We start from the raw sequence: 17720 nt of genomic DNA, 5'->3' as shown, positions 1-17720 counted from the left end.
ATTTAGCTCCAGTTAAATTGTCTGTGTTCCTATCTGTTTATTCACAAAGTTTCTCCTGTCAGGAATATGCTGCCGTCCCCCCAACTCCTTCTTTCACTCCTTGCTTAACTAGGACAAGAGGTCATCTGTCCAGAGAGAAAGACAAGAGGATTTGTGACTTTAGGAGAAAAGAGAAGGCTGCAAATATTGCTTTGGGCATTTATTTAAAAGGAAAGAGATGTGACCAAAGAGATGGACAAAAACATGGTTGAAGCTGGGCACTTATGCTCCGTGTTGCGGCTTGGCACACCGCTGTTTCTTCCTTCAGCTGCGCTGGGTGGGTGGGGGGGGGGGGTTCTGCCCAATGCCAGGGTCTCTTCATTTCCTTGGTTTCGTGCTGAGTCAGTCACTGGCTCTGGCTTTCTTCTCCTACCTATCTTTGCTTGTTTCTTCTCTCTTCTTTCTAGTGTCAAATAAAAATCTCTTCCAAAAAAGTTGGTGTTCTCATTTTGTTTGGCTTCCTTGTTTACTGTGTTGGAGGAGGGGGAAGGAAAACGTTTTTCTTGGGCACAAAACCACACATACTTACCCAATATTTGAGTGAGAACTGTACATCGTCCACTTTTGTAACAGCTGTTCTTTTAACTGGTGACAGGGTGGGAAGAAAGCTTTGATCTGGTGGTGAGGAGAGCAGGTCAAGGAATACGCTCATTTGACCCACCTTCTATTCCCCAGATTCTTGGCGTATTTAGCATCTCTTTCCCTGTGCTGTCTTCTTCTCTGTATGTGGCAATGTGAAAGGCAGCAAGCTACAGAGTCAGGCTAATCTTGCTGTAACTTTTTTTTTTTTTTTAAGTTTCTGGCACAGGCTTACAAAGCTGTAGGAAGAAAAAAGAAAGTTGGTATTACTGCCACACAACTTAGATACCCGATGTAATTCATTATTTGGTCCTTGTGACTCAGGAGGGAATGGAAAGGAAAGAAGGAAGGGGTTATATGAGTTGTATCTTATTGCTAACATTGCACTTGCGTCCTCTAGCAAATCTGGCTGGTTTTGGTGGAAGTGGGGAGGACGCCAACCTTTGAGGTCTCTTTGCAGGAAAGTAGGGCAATCAAAGAAGAAATCAGTGCCACTCAAAAAGTTGCAGGTGGATTCTCCATGTGTAGCACCAAAGGCTGGCACAGTGTTAGGAGAGGGACACTCACTGAAGGAGGTTTCATGAGCGGAGGGAGGCCCAGAGATCCAGGGAACTCCCTCATCATTGTTTCGATCATGTGTAAGATGGTAACTTGATCTGCGTGATCTCTTTGGACCTGAGAAAACGTGTCCAAAAGGATGCCTCCTGAACAGTGCCTCTTCCGTAGTTCTGCTAGGTCTTGAGTTGGGGGGAGAAGGATAAAAGGCACCAACTATCAAAAGTTCATTCTTAGCACCCGATTGGAAAGGGGAAAGCAGAGAGATTCTTTGCTCTAGCATAACTTGGAAGTCAAAGGTGGTAAGCGGTCATAGATTGCAATTTCCTTTTCAGAGTTTTTATTTATGAAGAAATGACATTTATTTTACTGACAGAGTAACCCGACCATCTGAGGGAATTTAGATTCAGTAAAGAATTCGGTCTAAAGGGTCAGACTGCTTGATATTCACCAGTTTCCACTTGACAACTGTCACAGGCTTCCATTTGGCAACTCCTTGCCAAGGATCACAGATAAGGTCTTTTGCTATTTTGCAGTTAAGGGACTGGAGTAGGGAGTTCTAGGTGGTCCTCTTTCTGGAAATGGGAGGAGATAATTTCAGAATGGGGAGGGTGGTAAAGGAGAGAGAGAAGGTGCTTAGCATATAGTAGGTAATTACTGAGAGCATACGGTTTTAGAGTGAGAAGGTCCTGTGTTAATACCCGTGAACTGGAGAAACAATCTCTTTGTGCCTGTTTCTTGATCAGGGAATGTTTGCCCAGAACAATGAGATGAGGTTAGAATCCCCATATGTAAAACCTAACCCATCATACAAGTTTTCTTTTAAAAAAACGAATTTATTAAGAGCTTACTATGTGCCTGGTACTGTCTTTGTTGGGGTAAATGCATTTATAGAGCTTACATTCTGGTGGCACACGAACTGTGGTAGTTATTGATTAGAGGAAAGCTTAAATAAAATGGAATTAGGAATGCCAAGGACAGGCAAAATCCTGCATCAGTGCTGATTATACAAAAATGTAATGGCAAATCATGAGTTCCAGTCTCTGTTACCTAATAGGGAAATTTGTGATCTGCAGAGGACTCAGTTCCAAGTGTTTATATACTCTGCCCATCACCCTTTGCCAAGGAGCTGCACTTCTACAACCCACCTCCAGACCCAGTCTGTCTCTTGCCTTGTTTTTCACCTAATAGGTAAATACCTCTTGCCTTTACTTGTAGCCTGCTATTGGTCCAATGGGGAGAGGCAGCTGTATTTATTTATTTGCCTCTCCTACAAGTTTTATTTCCTAACAGGTCTGACCTCCTATCCAGTGGAAAATGTGTTTCATCCATCTTCCTCTGGGTAATATGAAGTCTTGAGTCCCTTTGGACCAGTTTTGCCCTCGTGTTGGTTCAATGGTTTCCTGTGGACGGCCAGGGCTTGAGCAGCATTTCAGTCTCCCACTCTAGTCTCCCTTTCCACCCATCACCTCCTGGAGGATACTCTAGGTGTCAAAGGTGTAGCACCCTCATTGTAGGTGCTTCAGGCTCTTCTGTACATACCTTGAAGGGCCAGCAGGCTAGTGGCCAGCATCACCCAGACCTTTTGCAGGAAGCCTGAACTGGGAGTGCCTTGACTGTGAGTGAACTCGGGGTGTCTTCTTTGCTTCAATCCTTTGACTGTGTAGTTCCCTGCCTCTGGTTCAAAAGAGAATCAGTGGATCAGGTGAGGGTTTCAGAAATCATTAATACCTCCTTTTGCATCATCTCAGGACGGTTGGGGGTTTTTTTTGTTCGTTTTGTTTTTTGTTTTGGTTTTTGTTTTTCGTTGTTTGTTTGTTTGTTTCATCTCCAAGGATAGCTCTCAGCACAATTTATTCCCCAAATAAATATTTTTTAACATTTATGGGTAGTGATGATGATTTACTTAATTAAGCAGCAGTGAACTGATACAGAATCTGTGTGTCACACTGGGGATACAAACAGGCCTACCTTAAAGGAACTTTATTATTTTTTTTTCATGTTTTATTTGAGAGAGAGAGCATGAGCAGGGGAGGGGCAGAGAGAGGGAGAGAGAAACCCAAGCAGGCTCTGTGCCATCAGTGCACAGCCTGATGCAGGGCTCCAACTCACAAACCATTGAGATCATGACCTGAGCCAAAATCAAGAGTCAGACGTTTTTTAACTGAGCCACCCAGGCACCCCTTGATTGTACCTTTTAAAATCTGTCTTATTTTCTTAAAAAATGTTTTAATATTTATTTATTTTTGAGAGAGAGAGTGCAAGCTGAAGAGGGGCAGAGAGAGAGAGAGGGAGACACAGAATCCGAAGCAGGCTCCAGGCCCTTAGCTGTCAGCACAGAGCCTGACACGGGGCTCGGGCTCATGAACCGTGAGATCATGACCTGAGCCAAAGTCAGACGCCTAACCGACTGAGCCACCCAAGCACCCGAGTCTTGTTAGACAGCTAACATAGCTTAGTCACCTTGGGCTTGGTTGCCCCCAAATCTCATTTAAAAACTATCTTCTGGAGTGTGTCAAGCAGTTTAGCAGAAGTTAAAATCTTGGGCTTTGGAATAGATCTGGGTTTTTATCTACCGTTTACTAGCTGAATGAACTTACCCAGATTAGCTTTGAGCCTGACTTTTCACGTGACAAGATTAGGCCCAACCTCAAAAAGGCCATGAAGATCAAAAGAATTGATCTATCATTCAGCACAATGCCTGGCACACAGTAAGCACTCAGTAAATGGTAGACATTGTTTACAGACACTATGTTACCTGTCCAGCTTTGTTTCACCCTCCAAAAGGAACCTCATCTCTGCATTTGGTGAGCATCCATATGTGCTGACACTAATACTTAAATATACCGAGAGGATGAGAAAGGCATTTTATCTCACAGCCATCACAAGTAGAAATGCTTAGGGTGTATTAGGAGAACGTGACTAGGTTATAGACTACATAGATCAGCTTATAAAGGAGAAGGGCTTTTCTGCTCCGATTCGGTTCTGCAAGCTTAGCACTGTGCCTGTGGGATGCACAATCAACAGGACAAGTATGAGAAGAACAACAGAGGAGTTTCCACTAGTAAAGTCAGCTGGAACAGGATTCACATAAATGGTAGAATGAAATTGTATAGAGCGTCCAATACCAGGCAAAAGTGATTCAGACATCGTCCCGTAGACACTGGAAAGCCCTTAACATTCTGTGAATAGTGGTGTGGCATGTACAAATTAGCATTTTAGAAAGAGATCAGATAGCAATGTGGATTGAAGACAGATGGTATTTAGAGTTGATGGACTATTAGGTAACGGCTCAGTTCCAGGTCCAGAGGTAGGATGTGGGAGGAGAAATAAAGATGAACGAGACACACTCGGATTTCAAGGGGCTTGTCAGGAGACTTGGAATATTTTCAGTGTGAGATGATGAAGACTTGGAAAACCCCTTTGGGAAGAAAGGAATGAAAGTAGGAAAGAACTAGTAGTATTTAGTAACTGACTGGATGGGGAAGAGAAAAAAGGCACCCAGATTTCAACTGTAAATCACGGGCAGAACTAGGGTCTCAGGTTGAATGTGAGGAGATGGCAAGCGGGACAGTTGTCAGTGAAAACATTAAATTGAAACTTAGGAAAGAAGTTAGAGCTGGAGAAATGGATTCGTGGGTCGGTTTGCAGGGAGGTGCAGGTTAAAATCAGGAGGGTATGAGAACTTAGGAGAGACAGCACAAAGATCGAAGAGGTGAGGAGTGAGTCTGAGGGAATGAATTCACACGTTTGAGAGGTGGGAGGAGGAAACAGTGACAGATGAAGAGAGAACAGACAGGAAACGTGGGAAGTACAGAGTCACAGAAGCTGATAGAGATTGGGAGTTTGGTAAGGGGAGGAATGGGAGGGCTGACTGGAAGCAGGGTCAGAGGGGAAGGTACCAGGAAGCAAGGAAGAAACTCTAAATCAGTCTAGACTGCGGTAGAAAATGTGGGTTAACTGCTAACCATAGGAGATGATGAAAGCATTTGTTAAAAGGTTCCAGGCTGGGTTTTTATTTGGGAGGGAAGTAATTTATTTCTATTTTTCTTAAAGTTAAAACATAAGATAGTACTTGAAAGTTCATAGAGCATAATAACAGTGTCCTTTAGTCTTCCTATGCTTATTCCCTAGAGACAACCACTGTCAACTCTGAGCTGTTTCATTCACCATATTCCGAAATAGTGTGCTTATATTGCCACTTCTTGATAATAAAGTTTAGACGTTATTGATTTTCTGTTAAAGAAGATGAGGATATGTTTCTCTTAAACCTCTACCTCCTTCCCCGTTTCTGCATCTTTCACAAATCATTATATTACACATTTTAGTTAAATTAATTTTTAGATGATCTGGTTTCTGTAAATGTTACCTATTACAGAGCCAAGTTGTGCGCCATGGTTAGGCTTCCTTTTGTAAAATTTAGTGTTTTCCCTGGAGATAATGAGGACTTTAATTTTTTTTAACCAGGCAAAATTTTCCATATCTGTGTCTTTAATCCTTCATCCAATCTATCACAGGCCTTCAGAAAGAAGACCTATCAATTCAATTTTTACCTACTATACATCTTCCAGAGTCCCCTTTCTCTTGTTCCTTTTGGACTAATTGCCTGTTTTGGCCCTTTTCCATTCCAGGGTTTCCTTATCTCTTTTCCCTATTAGAGTCCTTACTTTCCTGGATCCCATTTTATCCACTCTACCTATTTACTTTCCTGTTTTTTTGAAGCAGACCTCTGGTGGCTTCTTAAGATCACATTGATGGCTTTTTTTTTTTTCTTTTCCAGTCATTGCATGTCTGTCTTTATTCTTTCCTCACATTTGATTGGTAGTTTGGTTGGGTATACAATTCCAATTAGAACATAATTCTCGGGGTGACTGGGTGACTCACTCAGTGAAGCGTCTGACTTCAGATCAGATCATGATCTCAGAGTTCATGAGTTCATGAGTTCAAGCCCTGCCTCAGACTGTGCTGACAGCATGGAGCCTGCTTGGGATTTTCTCCCTCTCTTTCTACCCCTCCCCTGTTTGCTCTTTCTCTCTCTCAAAATAAATAAATTTTAAAAAGAACATAATTCTCAGTTTTGAAGGCTTGCTCCTTTCGGAATATAGAAACACAGAGTCACGCGCTGTGGGGTATATGAGGAAGTCATATATAAAGCTGAGGCTGGAGTAACCATATTTAGGTTTTGTCAAAGTAGTAACAGAATAGGGGAGTATGCACAAAATGAAGGAAATATGCAGAGATGAGAGGCCTTGCTGCCCCAGAGACATTGAGATCGTAACTCTTTTTAAGTTCTGTTGGATTTCTGGTTTCTGATTCCAGCAACAAAACTCATAAATGCCAGCTATGCTTCCTGTTTTATTATTTTTTTCCTTTTAACCTATGGCAGCTTGAGTGGGTTTCTGTTTCTTAAAACTAAATGTTCTTAAGACAACCATCCGTTTTATCTAAAATCCATATCTATCACAGCCTGAAGGCTCAGTGCCTATATTTAGAAATAGAACCACATTTGTGAGAGATCTCTGAATCAGAACCAAGAAGCCTAAATTCCAGACCTCTATCTGCTTCTACTGGCACTGGTCAGTGAGACAAATTGAACAATTTGCTTTACCTTCTTGTGACTCAGTCTCAGCGTCAATAAAAATTGAATGGCTTACCTCAGTAAGATTTTTAAAATTAAAGACAAAATGAGACCACTTTTGTATCCATGCTTTGAGGAGAGGTGGCATTTGCTGGTGGGACTGGTGGGAAATGACCGAGTCATGGGAAGGACTCTTCCCCCAAGGAGACTCCTACCCAGGACCCGAAGTAACTACTTCTGGCTCCAGCCGCCGACCCTGCTTACTATCTCATCTGGTGGCATTTGGGAGATCAGAGCTTACCTGTGACTAAAACAGAGAAAAAGTGGCCCTGAAGGCGCATATCTGGCCTCTGGCTTGTGGCACAACACTGGTAGGTCCCGCTGTCTGATGGTGTGGCATGGTTTATGGTGAACACCAACTGAGATGATCTTTCGCTGATGCCATCTTCCCTGGGATCCGGTCGAAGTCTCAGTTGCCGCAGGCTGGTCTCAGGGAAACAGCCCGAAGACCTGTCCTTGCACAAAAACACTATAGCACCCTCAGCCTCTTCTTTTGTATGCCACAAAGTACAGATCAAGCTTAATTGCTTTCCATCCTGGGAAAATGAGCTGAGGATGTGCAAGCACCCTGGAAGGGGAAGGGGGAGGAATTAGGCCCCAGAGGCCAGGTATACATGGCCGACTAATTCATTCACAGAGAAATGTTGAGCAGACGTGGAGGCTAACAGACATTAAATACCACCCCTTAGACGAGTAGTCTACAGCCTATACCCCTATCTGAGGGAGACCTGCAATCCCTGTTATTCATTAATTCAGAAATGACTTCTATTTTATTTCTACTCTCCAAATGGAACTTGCATAGGACCTTTACTAAAAGTACTTTTGTATACATCTAATCCTTGGTATAGCCCTAGACACATGTGTTGTTCCCATTTTATAAACTGAGGTACATGGGGGTTAAATGGGTTATATACTTGACACATATTGTAGTATCTGAGTCTCAAACCCGGGATTCATAAAGTTGGAAATGTGTAAGATGCTGAAAGAATCTTCGATTGAGGTCCAGATTACCAGGCTCTCAGCAACACATAGCAACACACAGGGGCAGAATGTCTGATGGGGTGGGCAATAGTATTCGTTTTAACAAAAAAGAACATGAAACTGTTTTTGCCCTTTCACTAGTGTCAAGAGGCAGTGGGTTCTTTTCTTCCCCACCAGAGAAAAAAATCTTGGGATCCATCCCTTCTCACGAGTACAGGATTTTCCCTGATGGCTGTCTCTGCTCTGGGGATCTGGGGGTGGGCTGTCCTCACCACCAAGTCGGATGTCCACCATTGCCAGCAGAATGGCCAGGACCAAGCAGCCTCTGCCAGGTGCCATCAGGGTCCGGCACGTTGTCAGCAGCTGCAGAAACTCAAAGCAAACGTTGGCTCCAGTGATATCCTTGGCCTCGATTTCCTGAAAGCACATGGGGATTCCTAGACAAGGCCTTCCGGGCTCCAAGACCATCTCCCTGTTCCAGGCACTAGCTTAAGTTGGCTTAAGTCAGGTGGAGGAAGGCTTGGGCATGAGGGTCCAGCTGGCTGGGAAATGAGACAGTTTATCAAGTGAGGTATGCTGGAGAGGAGAGAGGACAAAAGAGGTAAGACACCTATACAGGGAGACACCAAAGGCTCTATTGTCAGAATATTTTTTTCTAAATTAAGTTGGATTACTGGGTCAACGAATATGAACGTTAAAATTTTTTTCTGCTGGGACACCTGGGTGGCTGAGTCGGTTGAGCGTCCGACTTCGGCTCAGGTCATGATCTCACGGTCTATGAGTTCGAGCCCTGTGTCAGGCTCTGTGCTGACAGCTCAGAGTCTGGAGCCTGCTTTGGATTCTGTGTGTGTCTCTCTCTCTGCCCCTCCCCTGCTCATGCTCTGTCTCTTTCTCTCTGTAAAAAATAAACATTAAAAAATTTTTTTTTTAATTTTTTTTTCTGCTATATATTATCAGATTGCTCTCCAAAGATATGGTTGAAATTCAGATGTTCAAGAATGTGCTTGTCAGCACTGGATACTGTCATATTTTTTCCAATTTGATGAATTGGATCAATTTGAGATCTAAAAAATTAGATCTCACTGTTGTTTTATTTTGCATTTCCATATCTAGTGAGGGGGAGGATCTCTTCATACATTTATTGGTCAATAGTATTTCCTCTTCTATGAATTGCCTGTTAATTTTTTTTGCATTTTTTTCAAAATCACCTTTTTAAAAAATCAAGTTTTTTCTCTGTTAGAGATAGTAACCTGACTTTTTTGTTTTAACAAATATTTTCTCCCAATTCATTATTTATCTTCTGATATGATGTTTCTTTCCATCAGGAAAATTCACATGTGTGTGTAGTTAAATACAGTGCATCTATCTTTTCTTTTAAGTCCTCTGTGTTCCCTGTATTAAGAAGTTTCCCTCAGGCTGGACTTACAGTTTTCTTCCAATATTTTTATTGTTTTACCGTTTATATCCTCTCATCCTAGCTAAGAAAAAGTATTCTCATGTCAAAAAAACCCAAACTGAACCAAAACAGTATATTGTGAAAAATTTCAGAAATGAAATTGAGGACAAGGAACAAGCCACTGTAACTGTAGGGGTCCGTGACATCATGACCTGAGCCTAAGTAGGATGCTTAACTGAGCCACCCAGGTGCCCCCTATGCATTGAATCATTTTAATCTTCACAGATACCTTTACCTCCTCTTTTTAGGTAAAGATACTTTGCATTTCTTTCCTTCAGAGTGTTTCTTAAATTTTCCTAAACCTAGAAAACTTGGTGGCACTCTGATCCCAACTCTTGATGATTCTGTGCTCTCAGGCTTGTCTCAGGTCCTCACTTGGCCCGTTCCCTCACCTGTAAAATGAGGTGGCTGTCTACTTCAAAATATTGAAAAACAAGCCTCAGCAACACAGATCTGAATGTGGCATTCTCCCCAGTTAAAAGATCTCAGTGACTCCACACAGTTGATATTTATCATTCTTCTGGCTACCCAGTAGTATCTTCTGGTGGAACCAGCCTCCCTCTCTTTTCTCCTCTCAGTACCTCCCTGTGAGTCCTCATAGAAAGTAGAGCTCCGATGCTCTCTTCAGGAGCCCAAAGGACCGGATACACTTTCTTCCTACCCTCCGAAAGCTGGGGTTGGGCCAATGAGGTGTTCCCATCAGGCATTTGGGTCCTGAGGACATGCTGCAAAGATGAGGTAGAGGTAGAATGATACTCCCTGGTGGGATTCCTTCCTAGTCTGGTGCTTCCTCCTCCCACCCCTGAATCACCATCCTAGCCGACCCAAGATACAATTCACTGAATACCCTAAGCAATTTCAAACCTGCAGATTTCTGCGCATTTTGTCTACTCTTTCGGAGATGCCTTCCTTTCTGTCTCTGCCTGAGAAACTCTTTTTTTCATTTCATTTTTTTTTTTTTTAATATTTATTCATTTTTGAGAGAAGAGTACAAGTGGGGAGGGGCAGAGAGGGAGACACAGAATCCGAAGCAGGCTCCAGGCTCTGGTCAGCTCAAACTCATGAACCATGAGATCGTGACCTGAGCTGAAGTTGGATGCCCAAATGACTGAGCCACCCAGATGCCCCTCTTTTTTTTTTTTTTTAATTAAAAAAAAAAGTTTATTTATTTATTTTGAGAGACAGAGAGGAAGAGAGAGAATCCCAAGCAGGCTCCACACTGTCAGTGCAGAGCCTGATCTCACAAACCATGAGCTCGTGACCTGAGCCAAAACCAAAAGTCAGATGCTCAACTGACTGAGTCACCCAACTGCCCCTCTGCCTGATAAACTCTTAATCATCCTTTAAATTCCAGCTTATAGCCCTATAAGGGGAAACCACAATAAAATAAAATGAAAATAAACTAATGGAATAAAGGGAAAATGGAGGAAAGTGAAAATTAGGAGTAAGAAAGAAGAAAAAATCATAAATGTAATTGGAACTAAAAATGAAAAGGGATATTTTTGTATTACCTTAAGCTGAAGAGTTAGAAAATCTTGTTGAAATAAATAATTTTCTATGAAAATACAAATGGCCAAATTGACTCAAAAAAATAGAGGAAACCTAAAGGGCCCAATGACCATGGAAGAAACAGAAAATTATTTGGTACTATCTTTCCAGAAAGCACTACTTTGGATAGTTTATAAATAAATTCTTTGAGATATTTTGATGTTGTTCAAACTGATAGCATAGAAAAAGAAGGAAATCTCATTTCTTGTTACTAACACCAAAACCTTAAAGCCTAAAGAAGACTGCAGACCAATCTGACTTATATGAACATTCATGTAAAATCCTAAATAAAACGTTAACAAACCAATCAAGCAGGATATTAAAAATGTAACACACCATGACAAATGGAGTGGGATTTATCTTAGAAATTCTTGGATGATTCAATATTAGGAAATCTATTAATATCAGTTACTATGTTAATAAATCAAAGAAGAAAGTCAATATTCTGATAAAATCTCATATTCATTCCCATGAAAACTCTAAGGAAAATGGTGACAGTTGAGTATTATTCAACATAATGGAGAAATATATATCTCAAATAAAATTTTAGAATCATATTTAATGGTAAAATGTAAGATCATTTCTATTAAGATTAGGAGAAAGGCAAAGGTGCTTCCTATTACCTTTATTATTTTCTATTTTTCTGGGAACATTAGTCATTGCATTTAGACAAGAGAATAAAGTTAAGGGTATAAATACTGGAAATCTTGAGGCAAAATATTTCCACTTGATGTAACTTTTTTTTTTAATGTTTATTTATTTTTGAGAGAGAGAGAGAGAGAGAGAGAGACAGAGTATGAGCAGGGGAGGGGCAGAGAGAGATACACAGAATCTGAAGCAGGCTCCAGGCTCCGAGATGTCAGCACAGAACCTGATGCAGGACTCAAACCCACAAACTGGGAGATCATGACTTGAGCCAAAGTCAGACACTTGACTGACTGAGCCACCCAGGCGCCCCTGATGTAACTTGCATTTGGAAAACCCAAGAGAATTAAGAATATTAGAAACAATGAAAGAATATTAGAAACAACAGATATTCAGGGAATATCTGAATAGGCAGTTCACAAAATAGGAAATGTAATGAAAAGTTGTTCAGTCTTAATAGTAGGGAAGTGCAAAGTTTTAAAAGTTCAGAGTCCAGAATTTCAGAATTACCACCCAACAGATGAGTACAAATGAAAATGATCAATAAATCCAATTCAGGGTGCCTGGGTGGCTCAGTCCATTGAACGTCCGACTCTGGCTCAGGTCGTGAGCTTGTGGTTCGTGAGTTTGAGCCCCGCATTGGGCTCTCTGCTGTCAGCACAGAGCCCACTTTGGATCCTCTATCCCCCTTCTCTCTCTGCCCCTCCCCCACTCATGTGCACGCACATGCTCTCTCTCTCTCTCTCAAAAATAGATAACCATTAAAAAAAAAATAAATCTGATTCTACTGAGAGTCTTAGGAAATACGTACAATAGTTCACCCTGGGTGAAAATATACCCTGTACTTTTGGCTCTGCTTATAGAAATAAAAACATGCGCGTGATGGAATATATGTTTAAGGATATTTGCTGCAACAGTATTTATAATGCCAAAAAACTAGAAAAAAGGTAAACACCCATCAGTCAGAGAATGGTTGAATAAATTATGGCATATCCATAGTATAGAGTATTATGTATTTATAATTTACATAAAATAATGAGATAAACATATAACATAAATAAAATTTAATCAGATACTCACAAAATAAATACATAAAATTATAAATATTTCCTGGATACAACTGTTAGTCAGAAAATATGATAGAAGTAGAAATGCCACTCATAGCAACAACAACAAAAATCCCATAAAATTCCCAAGAATTTAAAATGTAGCAAGATTGTATTAGGATCTATAGGATAAAAACTGTGAAGTGCTGTTAGCAAAAGAAAATCTAAATAAAGACAATTGTTGATTTTCTCTATACTTCTCTATTAATGTGCCACGATCCTAATAAAATCCCAGTGGTCTGGCCCCCAGTGCTGCTGCCCTAGCCCTGACCTCTTGTTCCCTCTCCTGTGTTGTTATACTTTCATGCTGTTCCATGTCTTCATCAGAATGTCTGGCTGACTCTTGAAGCAAAACATTGAAACATTTAGTGACATGCTTTTGTGTCTAGCTACAAAGTAACGTCTAATTTGAAAAGGAAGATAAAGAAGGATTGCAATTACTCATTTAGCCTAGGTTTGTAGTTAAAAGCATAGACTCTGGAGGCATCTAGGTGGCTCAGTCAGTTAGGCGTCTGACTTCAGCTCAGGTCATGATCTCGCAGTTTGTGGGTTCAAGCCCCGCATCAGGCTCTGTGCTAACAGCTCAAAGCCTGGAGCCTGTTTTGGATTCTGTGTGTCTCTCTCTCTGCCCCCCACCCCCACCCCACTCACGCTCTGTCTCTTTCTCTCTCAAAAATAAATAAACATTAAAAAAAAAAAAATGCATGGGCTCTGGGGCCAGACTGCTTGTGTCTAAGACCGGATCCAAAACTTACTAGTTGTGTGACAGGCAAGTTTCTTAGGCTCCTGGGACAGGAACTGTGCTCAGCCCTTAATAAATAAATGGGTATATTTGACAAACACTGAACACCTCTGATGTGTCAGGCACCATAGAGCACAGAGAGATCATTAAAACTGAGGCAGACTGTCCTAGTGGTTCTATGCAGCCTTTAGTCAGAAGGACAGGTCTATAATCTGGCTTTGACACTAGCTAGCTGTGTGATGTTAGGCAAGTTTCTTAACCTCTCTGAAAAACAGCTTACTGAGCTATAAAATGGTGCTAATATTCTCTTCCCAGGGCTGTTGTTGGGGTTAAAGGAGGCAACCATGTAAACTAGTTACCTGGTATAATGCCAGTATAGTGGCTGGCATAGAGTAAGGGCTCAGTAAATGTTAGCTATGATTATTTTTATGCTTCCTCATATTGGGGGCAATTTACAGTGTCCCATGCAACATCCAGATACACAATTGTGTTCAGTTCTTCTAAAACACAGCTATTATGGTTATTTAAAAATCTGTCACTTCTACTAAGCATATGGAAGCTTAGAGAGGCACTGTGAGTAGCTTAAAATCACGGCTTCTAAGTAAAGGAGCTAGGATTCTAATTCCCAAGGTATGTGAGTCTTTCTCAGGTCCTTTGTTCCTCTTCTCACAGCTATCTAGCCATTCAGGAACAGCTGCAATCCAAGGAGGGCTTTGATGACAATAATAAGGTCATAAAGTATATCAAGGAATAGGAAAAGAGAAATTCTGAACGAGGGGTCTGGAAAGGCTGCAAGAAGGGAGTGCAGTTAGGCCTTGACAGATGGTTGCTGACTTTGGGGAGCCGGTGGTGAGGGCTGGGGAGATTTGGCCTCCAATCCGGGCTCTGCATTAGCTGTGATATGTTGAGAAGGTCATGTTCCTTCTCTAGGCGTGTTTCCTGAGGGACTGGTGCAGTGGGATGGGAGGGGGCGGGGTAGGGACTGCTTCCAAGAAGAGAGCTGCAGACTGGCGGGCCGGCTGGCAGGCGCCAGGCTTTTCCCTGTGGCTGGGCCTCGCGGTGCCTAGGGCCGAGCTGGAGCAGAGAGTGTAAGTCTATCGTGGGTGGTTCAAGAGGGCTGGGACGGGTGGGGGCCACGGGGGAAAGGATGCTCTTGGGGTAGGTGACCTTGGTGCCCGGAGTGGGGGCACCCCGGCGTCACGCGGACAGGGTCCGGCGGGGTAGGCACAGCCGCTTCTGCACTCTGACCGCTAGAGGGCGCTGCTTTACAGATGGAACCGGGAAGGCCCGTGAGCCGCCGGGGCGCGGGGCAGGGCGTGCTGCCACCCGCGGAAACCCTGAACTACTGGTGGAGGTGGAGGGGGTGCAAGGTCGCGTCCGGTGGGTCTTGGGGGCGCAGCCTGTGCTAGAGCAGCAACTGGCCCTCCACAGCGGGAAGAGATGGTGGACAGGGAAATGGGACTCTCTGGGCGAGCCCCGGAAGCGGCAAGGGTGACAGGTGAGGATGGCATCCTCAACTTTCAGCCTTCCCTGGGCCCCCTGAACTATGCTGGCTGCCTAGGGCCTGTGGATGCGGAGGATGCGCCTCCGGAGGTAAGCACCCTCCTGGCCCCCGACCTTGTAAGGTGGGGCACGTGAAGTCCCAGATTCCAATCCAAGCTTCCTGTGGCCTCCGGCGCGTTACTAACCTTGCCCAGCCGCTCATTCCTCTTGTGTTTAAAACTCCCTTCTGCGAAATGTTGCGATAATTAAATGATACATGAATCTGTGCCCGAGGTTTTCTGGGGCGTGGGGACTGTCGCTGGTGGGGACACGACGGTAAGGAAGAGGCTCTTCTCTTTGCTGCTAAAGCCCAGATCTGACCTCTCAGAGGGGCTGGAAGGTTAGCAATCAGCCTCACAAATACTTGTTTGCAACTTTCCCACGAAGCTGAAAATGATGCCCCCAGACCCAGAGATGGGATTTCATCCGCCTCAACCCCGACTTCCTTAAACTAGAAACAGATTAGTAAATACACTGAGGTTAGCATATTAGGAGGCCCTGGAGCAGTTGCCTGCTTTCTCAGGCTTGTGGCTCTTAACCTCCTGGGCACACCTAGCCGGTAACCATCAGTAACCATCATAACTTCATAGTAGTGATGAGCGTAGGCAACATTTTGAGAAATCCGTGACAATTGTAATGAGATGTGAAAATATTCCTGATTTCTGTTGATGGCAAATTCTGTCGAGGCTCGTTGCCGACATTCATAATCGAAGCAAAGGCTAACTTTCAGCTAGAGACTGGTGGAAATAAATAATGTTTCTCCCAGATTCAGGAATCCCATGAATGGACCCCCCAGTTAAGAATTCCTGTAGAACAGGCTCCTCGTTTTGCCGTTAGGGAAACTGAGGCAACCAGCTCTCCTGATTTCGAAGTGAAATGTCTTCCACTAAAGTGCATAACTCTGGAACTTGGAGGAAAAATATTTATTTATTTAATTTGAGAGAGAGAGAGAGCTCAAGCAGGGAGAGGGTCAGAAGGAGAGAGAGAGAGAGAGAGAGAGAATCTTCAGCAGGCTCCATACTCAGCATGGACCCAGACTCAACTTGAGCCCACGGCCCTGGGATCATGACCTGAGCAGAAATCAAGAGTTTGATGCTCACCGACTGAGCCACCCAGGAGCCTGAAGGGAAACTGTTTCTAAACCATTATTTTCACCCTGAAATTCCCAAGTTGACTCTCCAAAACATGCCAGTTGGCCCGAAGCCCCCTCCTGTTGGTGTTACCCCCAGAGCAAACATCTGCAGTGTGAAGTTCCCTCCGGGGTGCCTTACAGGACCAAGGAGCCCTTGTCCTAGGCCAGGCTTTGAGGGATTCGGAGGAGAGTTGATCCAAAACTTGGTAACTTCCTCTAGTAACCACCTCCTTTTTCTTGGTGGGAACCCTTTGTCACTCATCACCTGTGAGCACTGAACAAAAGACAGTGGCCTAGAGGCTCCAGGACCACAGGAGAGGCTCCCTCACGTACAGTTGCTTCAAGGAGCTCGCCCAGATTTCCCTGCCATGAACACACAGTACGGTTCTTTCTCACTTGAGGTGCCAGAATGGGGCCCGTACCCCTGAAAACCTGCAGGGGAAGGGCGAGCATGGTGGCCCAGCTGGCACCGAGTAACACTTCTGTTTCCCAGGCTCCCGAGGGTAAAGGACATTTCAAAAATCAGGGTTTCTCAGGGACCTCACCGGGAGCCTGTCCTTACGTGAGCAGTTCTGTCAACTGTCCCATCCCTGCTCCTGGACCCCGGGTCCCCAGCGGGCCTTATTACCTCCGGACTGACGTCCTTCTTTCTTGCTCGTAGGCCGGGGGCTCTGGTGAAGGCACTTTGATGGAGCCTCAGCCCCTGACTTGCTCCCCGGGCGTCTCCCACTTCCGTCACTGCTCACACCTTCACGGCTGGTATATATGGTCTTTGAAAACCACAGCATGGGTTTTTGTAGCAGGCAGGGGTCGGCCTACTTCTCTCTCCTCCACCCCCACTGTGCCTTTTTTTTCTCTACCACCCCATCGTCTGCTCCTTTCTCCTTTTCCTCTTCCTTTCTTTGTGTGTTAGGGACAGACTCTAACTGTCTGCTGAGAGGGCTGAGAAAAAGTGCTCTTGGAAATTGCTTTCTTCACATTCGGGGACAAAGGTTTTTCACTCGGTGATTCAGAATAAAGACAAGACGGGTAATAGAATGACTAGGAGATGTAAGGACAGCCACGTGCTGTCAAGTATAAAGAAGAGTAGCAAGTCTTCCTGAGAGACTTAAAGACAGAACAGAGTAGGGGCACCTGGATGGCTCAGTCGGTTGAGCGTCTGACTCTCGATTTTGGCTCAGGTCATGGTCCCAGGGTTGTGGGACCACACAGGGTTGTGCGTCGGGCTCCACACTGAGCGTGGAGCCTGCTTGGGACTCTGTCTCTCCCCTTTGCCTCTGCCCCCTCCCCCTCTCACACACTTTCTCAATCTCTCTCTCTAAAAAAAAAAAAAAAAGGACTGGGCAGAGTAGAGAGCAGCTCCAGGCTGAAGGGGGAGAAGGAGGGTGGGGCTATGAGGGAGGCTGGGGCGGGCACCGGAGACAGGGAGCTGGGCAGCCCAAACAGTCCTGTACGTACCGGTGAGCAGGTGGGTGGCTGACCTATGACCCCTCGAGCCATTTCCATTCTGCTCTGTTCTGTTCCTTCTTGGTCACTGGTGGCTGGGGGGGATTGCTGGGATTACTCCTAAACTCTAGTGTTGTACACTTTGGTGGGAAGAGCACCGATCTGAGTGAGAGTGAGAAGCTTTGGGTCCTAACTTCTGCAAGGCTGGGCCAGGCTCCGTGCCAGGGGGCACCCAGAGCAGCAGGAAGCCCCGTGGTTCTGCAACTAACAACCGGCATGATTGCTAACCAATGGCAGGCTCCCCAGGAGCC

General features: G+C 44.1%; 2 protein-coding genes across 3 annotated transcripts in view; one reads left to right on the top strand and one right to left on the bottom strand.

Moving 5' to 3' along the window:
- Positions 1 to 222: 222 nt before the first annotated feature.
- On the bottom strand, positions 223 to 16699 carry CD160 (CD160 molecule). The gene is made up of 5 exons (XM_042953711.1): positions 16592 to 16699; positions 8065 to 8209; positions 7053 to 7379; positions 2716 to 2850; positions 223 to 857 (listed from the first exon to the last, which is right to left on the bottom strand). Exons 2-5 carry the CDS (start codon positions 8129 to 8131, stop codon positions 850 to 852), a joined length of 537 nt encoding a protein of 178 aa, XP_042809645.1. The 5' UTR covers positions 8132 to 8209; positions 16592 to 16699; the 3' UTR covers positions 223 to 849.
- PDZK1 (PDZ domain containing 1) overlaps positions 14299 to 17720 on the top strand; it is a 57764-nt gene continuing 54342 nt past the window's right edge. The window contains exon 1 of one of the 2 annotated variants that reach the window (XM_042953703.1): positions 14299 to 14377. The gene's annotated coding sequence lies outside the window, so the exon portion shown is untranslated. The remainder of the gene's footprint in view (positions 14378 to 17720) is intronic. The other variant, XM_042953705.1, reaches the window with a different exon arrangement.

The sequence above is a fragment of the Panthera leo genome, chromosome C1, assembly GCF_018350215.1.
Source record: "Panthera leo isolate Ple1 chromosome C1, P.leo_Ple1_pat1.1, whole genome shotgun sequence".
Classification (NCBI taxonomy): Eukaryota; Metazoa; Chordata; class Mammalia; order Carnivora; family Felidae; genus Panthera; species Panthera leo.
This window is presented reverse-complemented; position numbering and strand designations above follow the sequence as displayed.